This window comes from Carassius auratus, chromosome 36 (assembly GCF_003368295.1).
Source record: "Carassius auratus strain Wakin chromosome 36, ASM336829v1, whole genome shotgun sequence".
In the NCBI taxonomy this organism is placed as follows: domain Eukaryota; kingdom Metazoa; phylum Chordata; class Actinopteri; order Cypriniformes; family Cyprinidae; genus Carassius; species Carassius auratus.
In genome coordinates, this window is record NC_039278.1 from 20,243,133 (window position 1) to 20,267,846 (window position 24,714).

Sequence of the window (24,714 nt, forward strand, 5' to 3'; positions counted from 1 at the left end):
CATGCAAGAAAACATTTAAATATTTTGATAATTTACTGAAAATAAATAAATTACTTTTTAAACCGTTGAACTGATTATTAATCGGTCAAAATCAGCTGATCTGAGTTTGCTGCACTCAGAAACCGGTGAATCAGCAGAGCTTGTACGAGCTTTTGCCATCGTTAAATCTTTCTCAGACGTTTCCATACGTCGTTAAATCTTTCTCAGACGTTTCCATACGTCGAAATTGGTTAGCGCATCTATCTGTGCATGATGGTGTCCGCTTGGGAATAATCAAAGGAGAGCTGCGGTCCTCGGTTGGGCAGGAAAAGGTTAAGCATGCGCTTGAGTGTAGAGACCTGCGCGGGATGGATTTTTCCCGCAAGATTTTATCCCGCTCCCGCAAAACGATATGTTATTATCTCCCGCTCCCGCCCGCAAACGATCAGGTTTCGTCCCGCTGCCGCCTGCAAAATCCCGCGGGTAAAGTATACGTTTTTTTTTTTTTTTTTTTTTTTTTTAAATGCATTGCATATTCTGACTGCTACTCTGTTCTATTTTCAATTGCTCCCCTGTTGAATATAAATTTTAAAAAGAAACAAATGTTTCGTTTTATTTGCGTTTAATTAAATGGATAAAAGGAACGAACAAGGAACTTAGAACATAGAACATAGAAATACAGTAAAAAAGTAAGAAATGTAAATAAAAATATACCTATTAGGCTATAGTATAGCCTAATGAATTATATAATAATAATAAACCTGGATTTATTTCATGTTCAAAGGAAAATTAGCCTATACTGCTTAAGAATGCATTCTTTTCTTCAAACATTAAAATATTTTTTTCCCTTAATAAACAAAATAGACTAATTTTAAATATTTAGCAAAATAAATAAATAATTAAAAATAAACGGAATTAAAAATAATAATAATTGTAGACTACGACTACTAATGTAGTCCGTGCAGGAATAGCATGTCGTTCATTGATGAGGGCTTCAGATTAATCCGTCTCCGTTCATTTATGCGACCGCAATTACTGAAAGCCCTCTCCAATGGTGTGCTGGGAGCTGGAATACAGAGTAGCATACATGGCGTGTTACTTTTGCTTAATCTCGGAAACTCTTGACATCGCCTTTTCCACCACTGGATCTCTCGCTATTTCGGAATGGAATTACACGTCGCTGTCCATGGTTTCATCAGGGTCCTTCCATTCCGCAAAGTCTATTTTATTTTATTTTAGTCTATTATAAAAAAGGTTGATCTGTTTTTAGTAACTTTATTTTGCTAGATATTTCCACTTTGCTGGAGTCCCGCAAATAACTTTATTTTCCCGCCACCCGCACACAATAATATCTTGCCGCCAGCGTCCGCATTCACCAATCAAATATTGTCCCGCGCCACACTCGGTTGGGCTGGGTCCCGCGGTACTCCCAGGTCTCTACTTGAGTGTCGAATACACATGCACCAACGCCTAGAAAAAATAGGCCCTTTTTGCTCTGCGTCATCAGGCCCAATTTGGTCTTAATCCGGCCCTGAAGGCGGTGCATTGCCATTGAGACTTGACTGAGTTCACAGCTGAGCGACATTTCACTCACTGGCTTCAGCTTCACATTTGCGTATGCTGTATACTGCTGCAGAATACTGCAGAATTCTGATTGGTTGACAGCAATTTTCAAATATTAAATAGAACGATAAAATAACGTTATTAACCGATTAATGTCCATTTCAAATTTTCGATTCTGTTCGGAACAAAAAAAATTCATTTCGTTTCTGTTTCTGGTTCTGTTCCTGTCAAAATATCGTTCGTTTCCGGTTTTCGTTCTTTGAACCGGTTCAGAGCCCTGCTGACAACATCTGTCGTTCCTCCTAGTTGAATGAGTGACTCAGCAGGCTCTTGATTGTCGCGCCGCGACACCTCCAGACGCGCGTAAATGCGACTTTGCATTGACTTAACATTGAAATCGTTCGCGCCAGACGCTCTATTCGCGTTTGGTGTGAACACAGCATAAGGCCGGTGACACACTGGCTGCGTGGCATGAGCGTGAGTTTGTGCTGCGTGTCAGGAGCGTGGCGGCTGCCTCGCGGTTTCGGTGTCTTTACACACCAGAATCATGCTGGCGCGCTGCTGCTGCTGTAGGAGACATAGAGGGAGACCGCCGACAGACCAGGCTCTTGTCTTCACGACAAAAATATCTGTACTTCATGTTGAGCATAAATATAGGCTAAAGCTTACTGATAAAGGACACCGTCAAAATAGACTATGTCTGACAGGTGCAATATTTGAAAATCGATAATTATTAATTATTTTTTTTAAATTACATTTATATCTGGATATATGTCAATTAAGTCTCGTAACTTTGAACGCTCCTCTGGTTTCAGTTGTGTTTTTGTTTATTTTGGTGACGTATAAATAAAGTCTTCCCATCTGCCTGCACTTGAGTCTTCGCCTCTTGCGATCCGTGACACTACGTCCTTAATAACAATGGATGAAAAGTTTAGAGCCCTACTGATGATTAAGTCTAGAGTGTGTCCACCTTTGTGTGTGGGTCCATGTACATGCTGAATCGACAGGTAAAAAAAAAAACCTCAAGTCCAAATATTCATTTATCACCAATTAACTGTTTGATTAAATTAAATTCAATTCAATTCAAGTTTATTTGTATAGCGCTTTTTACAAAACAAATCGTTACAAAGCAACTTTACAGAAAATTATGTTTCTACAATATTTAGTAGTAGCTAGTAGTTTGTGCACATTTGACAGGATTTTAGAAAAAATAAAAATAATAATAATAATACAAGACGTAGTCAGCTAGACGATGAACTATCAATATTATTAATTAAGTTATTATATGATGCAGTCACACATTTAGCAATAATTGTTAGTTCTGTTTGTTGATTCAGGGTTAGCATCATCTGAGGTCCTCTGAAGGTCAGCATCATCTCTTCTCAGGTGTTCTGGATCCAGACTGGAGCTTGTGTAAATCCTAGTTACCCGAAACATAGAAACAAAATACAGACATCATTAGCATAGCTGCTGATCCATCAAAGTAAGATTAGTTTAACCTAAGGTAATGAATAAAAATGCACCTTTGATCAGATGCAACTACACTCACAATTAAAAAGATACATTATTCGAATGCTTGGCGAAAGAGATGTGTTTTTAATCTAGATTTAAACAGAGAGAGTGTGTCTGAACCCCGAACATTATCAGGAAGGCTATTCCAGAGTTTGGGAGCCAAATGTGAGAAAGCTCTACCTCCTTTAGTGGACTTTGCTATCCTAGGAACTACCAAAAGTCCAGCGTTTTGTGACCTTAGGGTGCGTGATGGGTTGTAGCGTGGTAGAAGGCTAGTTAGGTACGCAGGAGCTAAACCATTTAGGGCCTTATAGGTAAGTAATGATAATTTGTAACTGATACGGAACTTAATAGGTAGCCAGTGCAGAGACTGTATAATTGGGGTAATATGATCATATTTTCTTGACCTGGTAAGGACTCTAGCTGCTGCATTTTGGACTACCTGTAGCTTGTTTATTGACGAAGCAGGACAACCACCTAGAAGTGCATTACAATAGTCCAGTCTAGAGGTCATGAATGCATGAACTAGCTTTTCTGCATCAGAAACAGATAACATGTTTCGTAGCTTGGCAATGTTTCTAAGATGGAAGAATGCAGTTTTTGTAACATTGGAAATATGATTTTCAAAAGACAAATTGCTGTCTAATATAACACCCAGATTTCTGACTGTAGAGGAAGTAACAGTACATCCGTCTAGTTGCAGATTGTAATCTACAAGATTCTGTGTAGTGTTTTTTGGTCCAATAATTAATATCTCTGTCTTATCTGAATTTAATTGGAGAAAATTATTTGTCATCCAATCTTTTACATTTTTAACACACTCCGTTAGCTTAGATAATTGGGAAGTTTCATCTGGTCTCCTTGAAATATATAGCTGAGTATCATCAGCATAACAGTGGAAGCTAATTCCGTATTTTCTAATAATATTACCAAGGGGCAACATGTATATTGAAAACAGAAGGGGACCTAGGACGGATCCTTGTGGCACTCCATATTTTACTGATTAACTGATTAATTAACTGTTTGACAAACACTTCCTGCTTCGATGTCCAGATCTGAATTTAAAAAAATCTCAAACATGCTCCGAAGTGCTGATCTGAATCAACTGAGTCGCGAACAGGCTCCGAAGTCCCGATCTGAATCAACCGAGTCGCGAACAGGCTCCGAAGTGTCGATCTGAATCAACCGAGTCGCGAACATGCTCCGAAGTGTCGATCTGAATCAACCGAGTCGCGAACAGGCTCCGAAGTGCCGATCTGAATCAACCGAGTCGCGAACAGGCTCCGAAGTGCCGATCTGAATCAACCGAGTCGCGAACAGGCTCCGAAGTGTCGATTTGAATCAACCGAGTCGCGAACATGCTCCGAAGTGCCGATCTGAATCAACCGAGTCGCGAACAGGCTCCGAAGTGTCGATTTGAATCAACCGAGTCGCGAACAGGCTCCGAAGTGCCGATCTGAATCAACCGAGTCGCGAACAGGCTCCGAAGTGTCGATCTGAATCAACCGAGTCGCGAACAGGCTCCGAAGTGCCGATCTGAATCAACCGAGTCGCGAACAGGCTCCGAAGTGCCGATCTGAATCAATCGAGTCGCGAACAGGCTCCGAAGTGCCGATCTGAATCAACCGAGTCGCGAACAGGCTCCGAATTGCCGATCTGAAAACTTCTACCAAAGAATGTAAAAAATAATTCTATTTCTCTAATAACTCTAATAACTGTACAACTCTGTGAAAGATTCCGATCACATATCTACAAATAAATCGCTATAGTAAAAGAGAAATAATAAGGGGAGTGAAGTTTCCTACCGTTCTGCTGTGTTTGGTCCTCACGTGCGTCTGACGCTCCGCGGCGCGTCTCCGCCCCTCACACGCGCGTTTACAGCGCTAAATTAATAATCTTTGCTAATTATTATACATTTACTTCATTGTCAGCTTCAGGTACTTCATTTATTATTGTTCAATGAACTGTTTGAAACAAAAAAGGTTGTATTTCAGTAATAATTCTAAATTATCAAAATAAAATATATAAAATAATGGTTTCTATTTTAATATCCTTTAAAATATAATTTATTTCTGTTATGTGCAGCTGTATTTTCAGCATCATTCCTCCAGTCTTCAGTGTCACACGATCTTTAGAAATCATGAAAATTTGATGATTTATTATTAGAACTATTAATAGTTGTGCTACCAAATATTATTTTGGAATCTTCGATACTTTTTTCAGGATTCTCCGATGTATCATTTAATTTAATTTTTATTATTAGAATTATCAGCAGTTTTGCTGATAAATATTATTTTGGAATCGGTGATACTTTTTTCAGGATTCTTTGATGAATAAAAAGTTAAAATTAAATAAACTTGAGTAAAAGTACAGATACGTATAATAAAATATTACTCCAGTAAAAGTACTCCTTTTTCAATTTTACTCAAGTGAAAAATAAATTTTTTATGTACTTAAGTAAAAAAAAGTACTGAAAGATAGATGTTTGCAATTTTATATAGGCTAATTTAATTTTATATTAGCACATTTTTTTTAATCCTACTGCTGAAAATACCTGGGATTTTTTTCCAAAATAACCACTATATGGAGTCAAGATATATTTTTGTTGTTGATATGGACTACACTGATGAGAGTAATGTTCACTGTGAAGCTTACACTGTGATGTACCTGAGAGAAAACATGACCATCTGATCTTCACCAGTAACAACAAAGTATTTTAAAGTTTGTGGTTTTACAGAACATCACAGTTATATATGACATGATAATAAGGCCTGAAGTTAGGAAGAACATTTTAAGGAAAATATAATTATATTTTCATAAAGATTTTTTCCTTCTCAAATCTTGTCTGTGGTGTAAAAACACCCCTGGCCAAACGGGGTGCATCTCTTCCCTCTTTGATAATTACTGTAGTTACCATGTTCTGAACATCACATCCTTTCTTTTCTCCCCAGATGTTATATATATATATATATATATATATATATATATATATATATATATATATAGGTGGTTCAATAAAAATATTTGGACATTATTTATAAAAATTACCTCAAGTTAGCACCAGCAAGCTTGTTAGCTAGACATTTAGCATCAGCTACAATATTTTCTTATTTTCAGTACGGTTATGAATAAACATTCATGTCTGTCTAAGGTTACTCGTCTAGTTAATCCAAACAATATAACGTTACTGTTGATAAACAATATAAAAACAGACGTCATGGTAGCGTTTTAATAAAACTGTTAATATTACGGCAGCGGGGAATTTGGACATGCATGAGTTATTTTATTTAATCTGTGTTAGTTTAAGGTTATTATTTTATTTTATTTTTTAACCTAAAACACAGAGACGCTGATTGATGTGTTTGCATCGTTTGCACTCGAGCATTTCAGTGGGCTTAAACAGATCACTCTTTACAGCGGATTTAGTTCCCAAACAACTGACAATTTTGACCTAAATATGATTTTCAGTTACAATAATTAATCCTAAATTTCGACATTAATAACTTCCTTTTAGCAACATCATACACACGCGCGCTCACAAGATCTCCCGGTTCTTACTTCTGGAGACTCGCACTAAACGGTTCATTTGAATCAGTGAGTGGTCGACACCAGAACAGCTGCAATCGGATCATTCTAATTCGAAACGAGTCATTTAGTGCGATTCCGATCCGATTAAAGTTTATTTTGAAAAGACTCAGTTCGTTCATGATGAATCAGACACCGCTTCTGCGTGTCGGAACATGTGATCTATTATAGGGAGTAACGATATGTTTTATGAAATGTAGTGAAGTTAGAAGTACGATCTTATGCTTTGGAATGTAGTGAAGTAAAAGTAAAAGTTACTCAAAATAAAAGTACTCCAGTAAAGTATAGATACTTGAAAAATGTACTTAAGTACAGTAATGAAGTAAAGCTACTCCATTAATGTCCACCACTGATGTCAACCTATAAACTTTCAAACATCAAATTGTCCTGGATTAATATGTATTTGTGTACAAAATGACATATAAACATATTTTCCCATTCTATTTTGCCTGGAAACGCTTCCAACACGATTGCGTGTCGCGTGAAAAATAGGCATCGGTTCTATTTCATGCACGTGTTTTCCGCCGGCCTAAGGTTTTCAAAAGGCATCATGCGAGTGTGAACATCACTACAACTAGGAAAAAAAAAGGTTGTAATTCAAACACAGCTCCCGTCGGCATTTAAACAGACCTTTGCTCTTAATTCCGATCGGTCCAACGCAGTAACGAAATCTGAGCAGGTCTAAAAACTAAAACTGTTCATGCTGCACTTTACACTTTGGAAAAGTTTTATTTTTTAAATATGAGAAGTCCTAAAAGCTGGGATTGGTAATGCTGAACTGTAATCATAGTTATTTATTTATATTTTTCATTATAATTTATTATATGATATTGGTTTGAGACTGAGAGTATTTTATTTAGTGGAGAACTTTGCAGCAGTATTTTATTTCTTATTCTTTTTTTATTTTATATATATATATATATATATATATATATATATATATATATATATATATATATATATATATATATATATATATTAAAAAGTATAAAAAAATATATGTAAACAAATTGTTAAAAAAAGTGTATAGTAATAAACAACCTGCAGTTTAATGTTTGCATTTCTTTCCCTTACTGTACCGAAAATGAACCAAACCATGACTTTAAAACCGAGGTACATACTGAACGTTATTTTTGCATACCGTTACACCCCTAGTAAAGATGCTTTTACACAACCTGTATTGAATAAAACGCTACAGAAACAAAGACTGACTTGACTTGTTTATGTGTGCTAAAATGTAGGGCTGTCAAGCAATTAAAAATTCATTAATTACATGATGTTGGAGTTAATTAATTGTAAATTAATCACACATCAGTTTTGGCTGGGAAATTACCCCATGAAAGATTTTATAATTATGTAAGATAACATTGAATCAACGTTATCAAAAATAGCTTTATAAAGAAATATTTTGATTCAACGTTGCATAAAATATAATAATAAATGGCCATTAATGTTTATTTTAAATGCATATTTAAGGTGCCATAGAATGCAAAAATCCCTTTTATAAGGTGTTTGGACACAGTTGTGTGGCTGCAGTGTGTGAGAAAAACCAGCCTGTAATGGTAAAAATCCACCCACTCATTGTTTTATAATCCCAATAATTCATAAACAGTTTATCCACACTAGCAGTTCCAGGTTTCTCACTACTATGACGTCACCCATTTGTGACGCTCTCTGCCCTATTAGTGAGAAGCTGCAGTCCGTCATTATTGTTCTCTTGCCCTATCTCCTGGAGTTACAATGTCAGCGCCAAAGAGCCATTAAAACTGTGCATGTGTTGTGATGCACCAACGAACATAGGAGTCTCCATAGACCGCTGAGGACACAGTGGTTAACTTTCATTTTCAAAGGAAATGTCCCAGAAAAAAACAGAAAAGTCCTAAACATTTGTGCTGACATTTTACGCCAGACAAACAAGTGTCAGTTTAACGCTGGAGTTGTGTAAATATTGCTTCTGAAAGAGGGATCAATACCAATGCTTCGTGTGCTAAGATCCAGACCACAGTCAAAGTAAGCATCATGTGTCATATTTTGTTCTCCAAAGGAGCTTCTTGGCTCTTTGTAAGGCTGGTATCCCGCGAGCATGAGGTCTGGAAGCTCCGCCAGGGTTGCCAGGTTTTCACAACAAAACCCGCCCAATTGCTACTCAAAACTAGCCCAATCACATTTTGAGGCTCATCCCCCAGTAGAAATCACACTCCGGTGGTGTAAAATACACGTTTATGGTGAGATTCCAGCATTTTTTAAGGCTAAATATCACGCTATTGGGGTTGCTTAAACCCGTGGTCTGTAAATGGAGGTGGGAGCACCATGCAGCTCATTTTCATTTAAAGGGGACAAACACAAATAACAGCGCTTGGCTCATACCCTCAAAGTGGCAAGTTCAACAAGCTATAAATAAATTATCTGTGGGGTATTTTGAGATAAAACGTTATATCCAAACTCTGCGGACATCAGAGAATTTATTTTTATTTTCATATATTTTATCAATGCAGTCTATGGCCCCTTTAAAATATGAGATTATATATATATTTTTTTTAAGAATTATACTCTTAATATAAACTAAAGAGCCAAGTTGATTGTTCAAACAGCTTCAGAAACAAAGCAAGTGCTTTTTGAATGGCTCACTGAGTCACTGGTTCACTTGATTTGTTCAAAACTGCAGATTTGTTCAGTAACGAATCACCGCTGTGTGTTTATCAGAGTTCTGCTGTAGATTTGATAGGAACATTTTTCATTTTTCGAAATTGAGCAAAGCTGCAATATTCACAATAATTAAACCCAATTTAAACTATTGTGTTGTTAATTTTAGGCTAATGGCTACAAGTACAGGCATAGATAGGGCACCAAATTTGCACGTAAAATTGACAGCCCTATTATATTGATGAGGTATTAAGCTCTATCGTGTAGATTTACCTAGTGTTCCTGCTCACAGTACCACGTCAGATCCACTGGGTTCATTCTGAGCGACACCTTCAGGATCTTCACTCATTCCTTAAATAGTTATTGAGTAAAGACCAGGAAAGTTTAACCTCACAGCGTCTAAACAAGACGTAATGTGTTTGGTTTCCTTGGGAAGAGATGTGATAGAGAAACATACTCGTACAGAAAGAAGACGCATTCTCAGCATCACAGATAAGGAACGGAAGTGAAGCGAGGGTCGGAAGCATCTGTCCCGTGGCTGTAGGACGCATGCGAGTCGTGCTAAACACAGAGCGTAAAGCAGCACGGAGACTGAATTATTCAGGTGTTGGATTTAATAGTGTTGTGCGTTTGGAAATATTTGGTTTGGATTCTCTTATCTTTTATTAAACACAGGCCGGGCGTCCTGACAGTGAAGAAGTGTCTCTCTCTGCAGCTCTTCTGCATGCGCTGAGCATCACGAGCCGAGCGTGGTCTCTGCCTCCAGAACCTGACGCATGAAGGAAGATCTTTAATATCATCTGCCTGTTTCTTCTTTCTGATGTGTGTGTTAAATGTTTGAAGGAGGCTCGTCAGAATCACAGCATCTGTCCTGAACCATCGTGGTGACGTTTGTCTTCAAGAAAGAAGATCAGATGAAGGAGAGATAGTTTACTCACTGGTTTGCCTTGTATTAGATCTGTGAGAGTCCTGCAGAACCAATGAAGGCATTAGATCACAAAATATCAAGTGTCTTTGATTGTAAAGAAAGAAGCACAAACACACTTTGTAACAAGTAACTTTTGGACAGGGATGTTCTCGCCTCCCTACTTCATTTTTTTGACATATGTTCTTCATTTTCTGCACTATATATTTAATCGCTTAAAACTGAACAGATTTTTTGCTGTGATCTAATTTAGTGAAATTCAGACATTTTAAGTGAACACAGATGGAAGGAAGGATATGTCTATAGATGTATTTTTATATGTATTTATTTCAGATGTATTCATATTCAGTAGCTTATATATGTGAGTTTAGTTTGTTTCACTGGCTTTATCTGTATCATACAGATATCATTTGGAGGGATTAATAATATACAAGTCCTTCTATGTTTGTGGAGATTAATGCTTCAGTCCAGAAGATGTGTCCATAAAGCCACAACATGCATGAAGAGAGACGCTTTATATAATGTTAAGCAGGCAGTATATTTCTGTAGGAACGACACTGGTTCAGTGGGGATTGATCCGTGTGAGCTCCGGCTGTAGTGTGAAGGGTCCGTCTTCTCCAGATGTTTCCTGCTGTCCTCTTTAAATGAGTTTCTCTGTTCGATGCTCCGGAGGGCGAGACCGGTCTAACCGGACGCTATCAGGTGGGTCAGTCCACGGGTCACGGATCAGGATGAAGTGAGCGTCAGAGGAGCAGCTCATTAGCACCGGTCACCGGCTCCGAGCACAGCAGGAGAACCAACACAAGTCCAGCGACACGCATCACTCAAACTCAACAACCCCTTCCCCTCTGAGCCGTTACTGACGGGTGTTTGAGCTCGCCCTGCCACTGTTCGCCTGATTTCATGATGCGTGTGGGTTCTGTTCAGAGGCAGTGATGTGAAATGAGCTCCGGACACTATAAAGTGCAGCTAGCAGTGGAGTTCCTCAGTGTTTTCTGGGAGAAACGGTCAGAGACGTGCGGGAGACGCTTCAGACGGAGGTTATCGCCCGTGTGTTAGTCCGTGATTGCGCGTGAGGTAAGTCACATGACTGCCGTGTGTTCCGGAAGCGCACTGGGGGTGTGTGGGGGTTTATGATGATTCACACGCTCAATCACGATTCACAAATCAGCTCTTTCTGGCACTCTTTCTTTTTGTCTCTGAGAGATGACAGTGATTTATTATTGTGTGAAACATCAGATTTATTTACTGTGTGTATTTAACATAAATAACTTTGAATTATGCACATTGTAAAGTAAAAGCTTCAGTGTTTGGAAAGATGAGTATTGATCAGTGTCTTCTAACCGCAGTCAAGTCATCTTTATTTCTATAGTGCTGTATACAATACAGTGTCAAAGCAGCTTCACACTGATAAACAGGAACAGTTATTACAGATTATGCTGTAGAGCAGCTCTAAAAGACAGTAGTGTTCAGATGAATTCAGTTCAGTGTTGGTTCAGTTCACGATGTTTAGTGATCTCTGTTGAAACTGTTTTCTCTCATGTGGTCATCTGTGCTGTTTCTGTCACTAAATCTGCGAACAGATCATGAGAATCGACAGTCCCTTGAGTTATGCTTATCTGAAATTACAATTATTTGGACTATTTGACTGAATTAGACTGAATATTCGATTAAGAATTATGATTTTAATAAAAAAATAACTTTTCTTCCTCAGTATTTTGTTATCTAGTCAAAATATCTAACATGATTAAATCAAGATACTGAACAGGTAAAATCTTTTTACCTGAGAAATCCTTTGAAATTAATAACTATCTGCCAGCGTGGTCAAAAAAATAATAGAATAAAATAAAGTGCCCCATTGTGCAATTTTGAAGGTTCGGGAGACAGTGACATTGTTTACATGCAGATATAGCTACATTACACACTGCACGGAAGGCAGTTTTTAAAGTGGTTTAATAGGGGCACTTTAAAAAGGAAAACAGGTTTATGTCATTAAGTATACAGTATGTGTACTGGAAATCAATACAGAAATAGTGAGTGAGAACAGCGTTTGCAGTGCAATGTATAATTCATATTTATTGTAAGGTTTGTGGAGGTCATGTTCTCTGCTGACCTTCAGTTAAACGCTCATCTGCTGCTGTGTGACCCTAACACTCCTCATCTGAAGAGAAAGAGAGAATCAGCATCTGCAGAGCAAACGCTCACAGGTCTCTCTCTCTCTCTCTCTCTCTCTCTCTCTCTTTATCGCTCTCTCTCTCTCTCTCTGTCTCTCTCTCTCTCTCTCTCTGTCTCTCTCTCTGTCTCTCTCTCTCTCTCTATCTCTCTCTCTCTCTCTCTCTCTCTCTCTATCTCTCTCTCTCTCTCTCTCTCTCTCTCTCTCTCTCTCTCTCTCTCTCTTTATCGCTCTCTCTCTCAAATTCAAATTCAAATTCAAATGAGCTTTATTGGCATGACTTGCACAGTATTGCCAAAGCATTGTACATTACATGAATAAGGAATAAACAATTATATAATACATAAAACAAAAACAGATTCGTAAAATAATTAAGTATATGTATACTTTCTCCTTTTTTTTTCTTCAAACGAGAAACAAGTAAAAGACAACAACAAATAACAAAAAAAAATAAAAATAAAATAAAATAAATACAGTACATGTAAGAAATGCTCTTGCTTCAGTTTTGTCCACTGGCTGACAGTCTTAGTTTGTGACAGGCTGATACATATCTTGCTGCTGTTGTGATCATTTTGGAATTTTCTCCTAAAATGTGATTTAATTTTTCTGTATTTGGTAATGCCATAAAATTTGGTTTAATTTGTTGGAATGTGTGGAAATATGCAGCTCTTATGTTCTGATAGTAATCACAGTGTAGTAAGAAGTGTTCCTCTGTCTCCAGCTCTCTCTGAGAGCACAGGGAACACACTCTCTGCTCTCTCGGCTGCCATCTCTGTCTGTGTCGTCCTCTCTCTACAGCCAGACAGTGGTCGCTCAGTCTGTATTTTGTAAGTGTTTTTCTTAATTTGGGATCTTTTACACAGCTCAGGTATTCTGCTGGTTTATAATCTTTCTTCAGGTCTAAGTACAGCTCCATCTTCTTTTGTGATTTAGTAGCATGTTTCCAGTAGGTGATGTAATTCTGTTTTTGTAACTGGATAATTTGGTTTGGTCGGATGGTGCTGTGCTGGTCTGGCTGTAGTTTGAGCATCAGCTGTGAGAGAGCGCTCCTCTGCAGGTTCTGCTCCTGACACCGCAGGGCTTCAGCCTGGTATGAGCTCGGCTCGCTGCGCTTCAGGTGCTGGTAGAACTTCACCGCTCTTTTTTGGATACTGATCAATAAGGGGTATTGTCCTAATTCAGCTCTGCACGAGTTGTTTGGCGTTGATCTGTTTACTTTTAGAATATTTTTACAAATTTGTGTATGCAGAGTTTCAATTTCTTCTTTTTCCCATTTAGAAAAATCTTGGGTTTTTAGAGGTCCCCATATCTCGCTGCCATACAGAGCAATTGGTTCAATGATTGATTTTAGGATTTTTAGCCAGGTTTGAATTGGAATTTCATGTCGAATAGTGTTTTTAATCATGTAGAAGACTCTCAGTGCTTTTGCCTTCAGTTCATTCACAGCCAGATTAAAGTTCCCTGTAGAACTCAGTTTTAGTCCCAGATAGGTGTATTCATGGGTGTGTTGGAGGACTTGGTTTCCTGCTCGAAAGATGTATTTATTTTCCCTACATCTGGATCTGTTTTGAAAAATCATTATTTTAGTTTTTGCGAGGTTAATTTTGAGAGCCCACGTTTGACTGAATGTCTGTACGACGTCGAGGAGCTGCTGTAGTCCCTCTTTTGTTTTTGACAGAATCACTAAATCATCTGCAAAGAGGAGACATTTAACTTCTGATTGCGTCAGGGTTGGGCCGGGGGCAGTCGAATTATTTAAGGCTTTGGCTAATTCGTTGATATAAATGTTAAATAGAGTGGGGCTCAATGGGCAACCTTGTCTGACTCCTCGTTGTTGGGAGAAAAATTCTGTTCGCTTATTTCCTATTTTTACAGCACATGTATTGTTTTTATACATGGAGCTTATCAAATCAAATGTTTTCCCTCCAATCCCATTCTCCAGGAGTTTTAGAAAGAGTCCTTCATGCCAGATCGAGTCGAAAGCCTTCTCAAAGTCAATAAAGCAAGCAAAGATTTTGGATTTATTTTGGTATACATGTCGGTCAATGATAGTGTGGAGGGTGTAGATGTGGTCCGATGTTCTGTGTTTGGGCAGAAATCCAATTTGACTTTTGTCCAGGATTTTGTGGGTTTTGAGAAAGTTTTGCAATCTCATATTAATAATCGAACAGAATATTTTCCCCAGGTTGCTATTGACACATATGCCTCTGTAATTGTTTGGCTCATATTTGTCTCCTTGTTTAAAGATTGGTGTAATTAGGCCTTGGTTCCAGGTGTCGGGGAAAAATCCTACTCTCAAAACAAGGTTGAATAATTTGATTATTGCAGTTTTGAATTGGTCGTTGGTGTATTTTATCATTTCGTTTAATATTCGGTCGATGCCACATGCCTTGTTGGGTTTTAGCACATGTAGTCTATCTGTAAGCTCATTTACTGTGATTGGAAAGTCCAGGGGGTTCTGATTGTCTTTAATCTTTTCTTTCAGGATTTCTAATTTGGTTTTTAATTCATTTCGAGCAGGATTTGTTTCAGTTGTTTTGTACAGATTTTCAAAGTGTGTCCTCCATATGTTCCCGTTTTGAATGGCCAATTCTTCTTTTTGTGCTCTATAGAGAGTGTTCCAGCTGTTCCAGAAGTTATTGGTATTTATTGATTCCTCCATTGCTTGAAATAATTGTTCTGTATGCTCTTCCTTTTTTACTCTTAGAGTTTGTTTGTACAGTCTAAGGGCTTCGTGATACTGATGGCGGAGTTCTTCATTGTCAGGATCTCTGTGTTTTTGATTTGAAAGATTTCGTACTGTCATTCTAATTCTTTTACACTCTTCGTCAAACCACTTCTCATTTGTGTTTTTTGGTTTTCTTTTTAATGATTTTTTCAAGTTGCACATGGATGCTGATTGGTGGAATATATCTGTAATGTCCTTTAGTGCCAGATTTATGCCTACTTTATTTTGTGGATATGTGTTCATTATAAAATTGTCTAATAGTAATTTGATTGTTTGACTTTCCAATGCATTCTGATAATTTTCTGTGCTGTTATTTGTCCACTTGTAGGGTGGTTGCAGCTTCAGTAAATGAGAGGGCTGTGTGTGTGATTCGTTGCTATGGGTTCGTCTTAAATAGAGTGTAATGTTACAGTGGTCTGACAGAGGGGTTTGAGGACTGACTGTGAATGCTCTGAGATGCACTGGGTCAATGTCTGTGATGAAGTAATCTACAGTACTGTTGCCCAAGAAGGAATTAAAGGTGTAACAACCAAAAGAGTCTCCTCGTATGCGACCGTTCACTATATACAGGCCCAGTGACTGACAGAGCTCTAGAAGGCTTCTGCCACTTTTGTTTGTTGATTTGTCATAATTGTTTCTTAGCTGGTATGAGGGCAGAGAGTGGCTGGTGTTTGTGATATATTTGTCTCCCTGTGTGTTGACAAAGTCTGGTTCATTTCCGGTTCTGGCATTTAGATCGCCACACATTAACACATTTCCTTGAGTCTGGAAATGGCTAATCTCATCCTGCAGGATGGAGAAGGTTTCTTCACTGTAATAGGGGGACTCAGCTGGGGGAAGGTATATAGCACACAAGAATATGGGACGGTCTGTGGAGACAATGTCTGTTTGGATTTTTAACCAAATGTTAAATTTTCCGATTTGAATAGCTGTGATTGAGTCTATGAGGTGTGCTCTGTACCATATCAGCATTCCCCCTGACTCTCTGCCCTGAGTCACCCCTCTTAGTTTTGTCGATGGGACAACTATTTCCCTAAATCCAATCGGACAGCCAGTGGACAAATCTTTAACATTCCATGTTTCCTGTAGTATTATAATATCAGAATTCTCAATTTCTTTTTTAAAGTCTGAATGTTGGCTCTTGATACCAAAAACAGAGGACCTCAGTCCTTGAATATTCCAACATGTGACTTTCAGGGAATATGAGCTCATTAAATAATCACATTTGTTATTTCAAAACAAGACAGACATCAGTATATTGAATTGACAAATCAAGAAGAATATATTAAATATTGTGATCCAAGAAAATAAGTGAAATGTTTACATTAGGTAAAGAATAATATACAAATATCATATTCATATTATATAGTTTTTTTTTCTTCAAAAAGTATAAATAATATGAGGTTTCTAAAATCTGATATAAAAATAAAAAATTAACTCATATACATGCATACACATCCATACCTTTTTTTTTTTTTTCTTTTTTTTTTTTCAAGAATAATTAAAAGGTTTCTAAGAGTCTCATTTAAAATAAGTAGAAATAAAACACATTTTCACACGCACACACACGCACACACATATACATTTTCAATTCTTTTCTTTTTCATTCTCAATATAATTATATACAATTTTTTTTTTTTTTTTTTGAGTCACTAACCCATGAGGTGTGAGCACAGCAGGGTCAGCATGTGCTGGATGTTGTTGAGGTCTCTGCAGGGCGATGAGGTCGGCTGGCTGGGGGCTGTGCTGGGGCTGCAGGGGGTCAGTGATCTGCTGCCCGGCTGATGAGAAGGTGAGGGGGCTTCAGGCCTGTTCATGCGCTGCTGTCCAGGGGGGAACACAGAACCTGTCGTGGGCTTCCTCCGGTCAGAGGTGAAGTGGTGTCCCTGCAGTAGCTCTATGGGCTGTCCATGAAGTCGCTGCGGTGTGCTGGAGCTGCGGTTGAGTGCTATGTCCTTCAGGGTTTTAGCAAAGATGGGGACAGCCCTTCTGTGGAGGTGGACATGGTCGTACAGGCTGCTGAGATTCAGTGTGGGGTGCTGAACCAGGTGTACATTGGGCTTTAGGGCACAGTCTCTGGATACTCTAGCATTTATATGCCTGATGGTGTCCTGGTGGAAGTCCGAGCGCAATAGCAGGGTGGAGAGGATGATTTTTGAGTTGGGGAAGTTGGAGGATGCCTTCTCAGTCACATTGATGAGAGCTGTAGCTACTCTCTCTCTCTGAGCTCGGAGGTCGTTCGTGCCGGTGTGGATGATGATGTGGCTGGGGGAACCCAGCTGTTCTTCACACAAGAGCTCCAGGGCCTTCTCTGTGTTTGGGCACCAGATTTTTCTGACGTTTTTTCTGGGAAAAAGTCTCCTTTCATCGATGAACTTGCCGTTGGAGTCCATGAGGAGTACGATGTGAGGCTGTGATGGACTGCAGGAGTCTGCTGGAGGAGTTCTGCTGGACCGGGTCTCTCGAGTCTCCTCTGAGCTCTGCTGGTCTCCTCTCTGAGTCGACTGCTTCTCCACAGCTGACCGCTCTATTATGTGGGACTCTCTCAGCTTTCTCATCTCTTCCCTCATTACAGACAGCTGATTGCTGTACTCTTCTCCCTGTTTTTTCATTTCTTGAGTTTCTTTCTTAAGCATTTCTATTTCTTTCCTGTAATCTGCTTCTTTCTGTGTTGGATCCGTCTCCTTCACTGCTCCATGCATCTCCTCTCTCAGCTGCACCAGCTCCAGCTCCATCTCCCTGAACTTCTCCTTCATGTCACTGATGATGCTGTGTAGAAGGGAGATCTCCTCACTGTCATCTCTGAGATGCGCTAGTGGATAATGCGAAACAGAATAATTCAGGGCGCAGCAGCTCAGGTTTTGCGTGGGTGAGCTGAAGGTAGAAATGGAGGCTCTCGCTACAGTTTCTCTCAAATAGAAATGTTAATGACTAGCAAAGGCAGCTGGCACATCCATTTTTCACCCAGTTCCACAAACAGGAGAGAGAGACTGGAGCGGTGGAATCTGTAGACTCTCTCTCTTCTGTTTGGCACTGAGTCCTACCGCACAACAGAATTTGGCTGAGTATAACAGGAGCTAAAAGAAGAGGAGACATGGTAAAGAGGTGGAGAAACCATCCGATGTTCTCCTCTCTTTCTTTTCCTGAGCCAGAGAGACAGACAGAAAGCTAGACGTCGCCTGTCTGTCTGGAGAACCGCTCAGGGTTTCGGGAGGTGTTTTTGGTTGGAAAGCAGAATGGTGAAGTGCACGAGGGCCGTGTGCAGGTGAGAGTGAGCCGCAACATTAACAACATGAGCGTTTCCTTGGAAACAGCTGCAGGATGCTGTGCATATTCAGATGCTGCGTGTGCTGGGTGCTCAGGATGGTGTGTGTTGATGGTGAATTCAGTGGAATCTCTAAAGCCTTTAATCCGTGTTAGTGTTAGTGTGCTGTGTGTCTCTGATGCAATAGATGCGATCCTCAGATCTCCTGAGCACACACACCACAACCATGGGACGCTACAAACTGTTCGAGAGTTACAAAATCAATAAAACAATTATTGTATACAGTAAATATTTTTGCAATACTGTAAAAACACATACAATAATTCACACAACCAATGTAAGAGAATATACCAAAAAAAAGTTACTCTCAAAAAGGAAAAGAGTGATTTATTTGACAAATTAGTTTAAGCTTGTGAGCATTTGGTTCAGAGATTAGGGTTTAATGTCTTAGCAAATGTGGAAAACTGTAAAATGTTTAATCTAATTAATCACATGATGTGGTGATTAATTAATCTAATTACAGTTTTTCTGGATTGCTAAAATCTCTGAGCCAAACTCTTACTAGCTTTAACTAATTTGTCAAACTAATCACTCTTTCTGCTGAACCTTGATCAAGTTCAGGCAACTCTAAGCACATTCTCATTCTCTTAAACACTTATCACACTGTGATGCATTTGTGCTGCTAAATGTTAAACACAACTAAAACACAGTTCTCATCGTTTACACACATAGGGTCTCATTCATGAAACATTCGTAAATATACGAGTAAATATGTGAGTGATTTGCGCGTAAAGAGAACTTCCTATCTTCTGATTCACAAATACTTCGTAAACGTCAGATGTGATAGTGAAATATGTGTGTGTGTGTGTGTGTGTGTGTGTGTGTTAATGAATTCCAATCAGTCGTAAATGGGACGCGCGTGCACGCTCATTCTCAATTACCATAAATCCCGCCTATTAAACCCGACTGACAACTATAAATGAACGTCATGTTATGACACCAAACGAAGGATTTCAACATGTCTTCTCAAAAGCGAATGAAAAATAAAAATTTCTCAGCTGCAGAAATTGAAGTTTTATTATCAGAAGTTCATTCAAAACGCCACATTTTATTTTCAATCGTATATAGTGGGATCAGGTCCTAAAGAAAGGAAGCTCTGCAGCATATTACAGATGCTTTTAATGGAGTTTTATCTGTTAATCAAACAGTCCCAGAATTGAAAAGAAAAACCGTATGTAATTACTATATATCATATTTTTTTCCAAATGCTGTGTAAATATGTACCCGATTATGAATTAAAATGCATCCGTATTAATGAGCAAAACGTTCAGATGTTAAACGCACTTCGTTCTGCTCGTGTTTCATGAATGAGACCCATTGATTCAAAATTGGTCACACTTGTTTGTAACGATGTGAATAAGAGAGAGAGAGAGAGAGAGGAAGGTTTAGAGAGGGTTATCAAGGCTGGATCTGTCAGACCAGAGGGGTTTTCCTCTTTGTCTAGCAAAGAACACAACATAACCTGTGATGTGACCTGTGAACATTACCTCAGGCCGGACTCAAGCACAAAGACATGATGCTGAGACAGAATTAATCTCTCATTCACCTGATTTTACAATTGCACACTTACAGTATTTGAGTGTTCTGTAACATGATACTCAATTAGAGTTTTATTTGACCTTTTTGGCATTTGCAGTTAAACTTCAGTATTTTTGTAATATTCAAGTGTTGAATATAAACAAACATTCAGTATTATTCAATATTCAATATGGTCGATCTCAATAAATTAGAATGTCGAGGAAAAGTACACTTATTTCAGTAATTCAACTCAAATTGTGAAACTCGTGTATTAAATAAATTTAATGCACACACACTGAAGTAGTTTAAGTCTTTGGTTCTTTTAATTGTGATGATTTTGACTCACATTTAACAAAAACCAACCAATTCCCTCTCAACAAATTATAATATGGTGACATGATGCCAATCAGCAGATCAACTCAACACACCTGCAGAGGTTTTCTGAGTCTTCAGAACAGTCTCTCAGTTTGGTTCACTGGGCTTCACAATCATGGGGAAGACTGCTGATCTGACAGATGTCCAGAAGACAATCATTGACACCCTTCACAAGGAGGGTAAGACACAAACCTTCATTGCCAAAGAAGTTGAGTGGAAGGAAAAAGTGTGTGGAAGAAAAAGATGCACAACCAATTAAGAGAAACGCAGCCTTATGAGGATTGTCTTATGAGTTATTCTAATTTGTTGAGATACTGAATTCAGTCTGTGTGCATTGAATTTATTTAATACATGAGTTTCACAATTTGAGTTGAGTTACTGAAATGAATTTTTCCACGACATTCTAATTTATTGAGCTGCACCTGTATACAGGAGGCTTTACAATATATTCACCTTACTCGAAATAGTAAATCGTGTGCATGATTTAGCCTACTTCTTTGTCTTAATATTTATAACTTTATATTGTCATATGGGACACGTATTGATAATGTTAATATTGAAAATGCTTCCTTCTCTGATCACAAGCTGATTGTTTTTAATGTCCCTGCTGTAAACTCTGGTGTGTTAATTACGCCTATTGGCTACTACTCCTGATTTATAAACTCACTTACTGCTTCTCAGTTTAGTGAATGTTATCTAGCTAATGCTGTTGAATTATCTATCTTAAATGCTGCCGAGTCTTCCTCTGGGCACGATGACTTGATTATTTTATACATTTTGTTCTAACATTTTAGATGCCATTGCACCCTTCAAACTGAAACAACCAAAGCAAAAAATCGTATTACTGGCTTGATGATAATACTCGTTCTCTCAGGCCTGTCGTAAAGCGGAGCGGAAATGGAAGCATGATCGTTTAACTGTGTCCTTTGAGATTTTTAAAGACTGTCTGTTCAAGTTTCAGCATGCTGCAAAATGAGCTAAATCAAGGTATTTTTCTGATTTAATTGCCACACATCTTCATGGGCCTAAGATTTTATTTACCACGATTAATTCAATAATTAATCCGAGTTGCCAATTTCAAAGTTGTTAGAAAAAGTTGTGCAATCACAATTGATCCTGTTTTTAAATTCAGCAAATTTATTGGAACCTTTCCAATCTGGCATCACTGCTTATCATAGCACAGAGTCTGCTTTGTTAAAGGTATCTAATGATATTTTACTTTCAGTTGATGCTGGTAAAAATACTGTTTTAATGCTACTCGATCTCACAGCTGCAGTTGATCATGATGTACTTCTTTGCCGTTTAGAGAATTTGATTGGTATCAAGGGTACCGCCTTACAGTGGTTCACTTCATATCTTAGAGACAGGTCCTTTTCTGTATCATTGGGCAAATTTTCATCCTCTTCAGCTCCTGTTATTAGTGGTGTTCCTCAGGGTTCCATTTTGGGCCCGCTCCTTTTTAACTCATATATGCTTCCATTAGGGAATATTATTAGAGGGCACAATGTTTCATTTCATCTACACGCTGATGATACCCAGTTGTATATCCCTTTGAAAGCTGCTGATTCCATTCAACAGTTGTTGGACTGTCTTGATGATGTCAAGAAATGGTTAAAAAATAACTTTCTCCAATTTAATGAAACTAAAACTGAAATTGTTTTTGGTCCCCTGAAATTGTGAAACAGGCTTATTAAGGAACTTGGCAATCATTTCCCCTCGGTTTCTTCTCAGGTCAGGAACCTAGGTGTCATCTTGGATTATTTCTTAACCAAACAAGTAAATTTGGTTGTTAAAAATAGTTTTTATCAGTTACGGATAATTTCTAAACGTAAATCATTCTTGTCGTTTCAAGATTTGGAGAAGGTCATTCCTGCTTTTATCACATCACATTTAGATTATTGCAACTCCTTGTATTTTGATGTTCAGAGATCTTTGGCTTTGTTTTGGCTGGAGATTGGTTTCTGTGGGAGTTCTTGATCAAATGTGTTGTGGACACAGAGATGAACACCTGGTGTGTGTGTGTGTGTGTGTGTGTGTGTGCTGGAGACCATGTACAGAGAGATGTAAACCTGTATAAACCGTTAGAGTGTGACGTCATTGATCGGGTGGTCCTATCTGAGGTGATGACGAGCGCTGGATCAGACGGAGGAGTGTGACGCTTGTTTATCTTATCGTGTCTCTGCAGGAGACTCAGCGGTGAACATGAGATCACGGGTTCCTCTGCAGATCCTGCTGTATGCCACGGTCATCAGAAGTCTGAAAGTGGTGTCCAAGCGCGGCTCAGGTAAGAAACACCTCACCTTCTCTCTGCTCATCTGCTGACCGGATCAGATCGTTTGACCCGTGTCTCATTCTAGATTGTGATTCTGGAGACAGAAGTAAATCTTCTTCACTGGTTCACTGCAGCTTCTCTGAAGAGTTTCTCTGGAGGTTATAATGCTCTCGCTCTCCTTCTTCAGATCAGTGTTAGTGTTAGTTCTGCTCATCACCAGATGACAGTCAAGCTCTTGGGTTCTGTGTTCAGTGTGTGGATGATCTTCTGGAGATCTTCTCTAGACATCAGGTTTTCGAAGTGTGTGTGTGTGTGTGTGTGTGTACGAGTGTGAGTGTGCTGGGCTGCAGTGCTGTGTCTCCCGTCCCGCTGAGGTCCAGATGGCCGCTCTGGTGTCTGTGTTGGGACGTGTCTCTGTCATTATCAGGACTAATCTGCAGCAGTGGGGTGTGACGGCAGGTGTATTGCACACATCACGTGGGAACATGCTGAAGGTGGAAGCACAGGGAGAAACACAGGAACATGATGAATGAGATCTGCGAGGAACAGCAAACACGGGCTGATGGGAGATCCGTGTGCACCGGGGTCAGCTCACGTGACACGCTGCTTTAATGTAAGGCTTCCTGTGGCATCGTCCCGCTCGGGTCAGGGTGTGACCTTTTAATGGTATTTACTTCCTCTTATCTGTAAAGCAAAAGGTCAGGTATAAATCGACCCGCATCACGCCTGGAGAATTGGTTTTATGTGCCGCTGTGTGAATATAGAGAGAGTCCAGCAGCGCCGGTCCATCTGAGCATCTTCTACATCACACACTGCAGAGCTCTTCTGGGAAACATCTGCTCGAAATACAAATATACAGATATCTCCTGTAGCTCCTGAAGGCCAGATCTTTGAACAGAATTAGAACAATATACACAGATCATCCCGTTCAAAGATCCTGAGCGTTATAATCGTTGTGTTTGAGTGTGTCATTCGTTCTCTGTGTGAAAGATGAATCTCAACATCATACAGAGCACAAATGTGCAGAAGAGAATATGTCAAGTGAATATAGTGCACAAAGGAAACATAACAGTAATACTGACTTAGATTGTGTCTCATCCTCATGTAAATATTCAGTTGGATTATGATAATGATTAATGTATTTGAGGCCAGTGCTCAGCTCTGGTGTGTTATACAGCAGCTCACTTCACTGCAGGTCATTCAGTAGTTCTCTCAACATGAAGCTGAAGGATATCAATTGAACATGGAGGATTATTTGTCTGTAAGGTCCGTCCGTGTCTGACCGGTGATTAGCAGTGGTTTGTTATTCATCAAGTCCTTCTTTAGATGGAGGTGCTGGTGGACACTGCTGTAGTAAACACTAGGGGTGGGAGAAAAAAAGCTTTTTTCAGATGCATTGTGATTCTCTCTTCAACGATTCTGAGCTTGTTTATTTTCCCTCATGTGGCTCGTGTGGTGGGTATATGTGCGGCAGCTTCCCTGCACAGGGTTCGAGCCGTGAGACACGTGCACATTGCTTGACCGTCTGTGCTTCCACCCGCCGTGTTTTACTTCAGATGTGCTTTCATTTCTGCCGTTTGGACTGCAGGACTATTAGACGCACGAGACTCTCGCACGGACAGCGTGATTTGTGTTTGTTGTCCTGAAGCTCAGATGCAGCTGCGGTTAAATGCACTTGCATTTTCAAAGTTAATGTTTGCACAAAATAAATTTGATATAGAATGTATATGAAAATGTAGCCATGTCCCGTTATATTGAAAACCGAGAATGTGACGCATTGTGATACTGAGTTGATAATGATAATCGTAACTGAACTGAATAGTGAAACCAGTGAAGATTCACACTCCTGTTTTAATATAGCAGTACTGACATACAGAGATTACAAATATTAACAAAAAGCATATAACTGCAATCTTATTTAAGATGTAAAGTTTTAAAGCACAGCAGAAGAATTAATTAGGGAAAAATGTAGATCAAGAATCATTTAGGAATTGTGATGGTGACTCCCAGAATCAGATCGGATCGTGAAGAGCCAGAAGATTCCCAACCCTAATTGATGTACAGGGTTTATGACAACATTGTGATTCATCGATACATCGCTAATAGTAATCGAATC

The 24,714-nt window shown here is 39.0% G+C and overlaps 1 protein-coding gene across 1 annotated transcript in view; it reads left to right on the forward strand.

The window, feature by feature from the left end:
- The window catches only part of LOC113055662 (interleukin-1 receptor accessory protein-like 1-B), a 90,573-nt gene that overhangs the window by 15,170 nt on the left and 50,689 nt on the right, over nt 1-24,714 (forward strand). The window contains exon 2 of the mRNA XM_026222066.1: nt 22,512-22,610. Coding sequence (XP_026077851.1) covers nt 22,529-22,610 — 82 coding nt within the window. The 5' untranslated portion in view covers nt 22,512-22,528. The remainder of the gene's footprint in view (nt 1-22,511; nt 22,611-24,714) is intronic.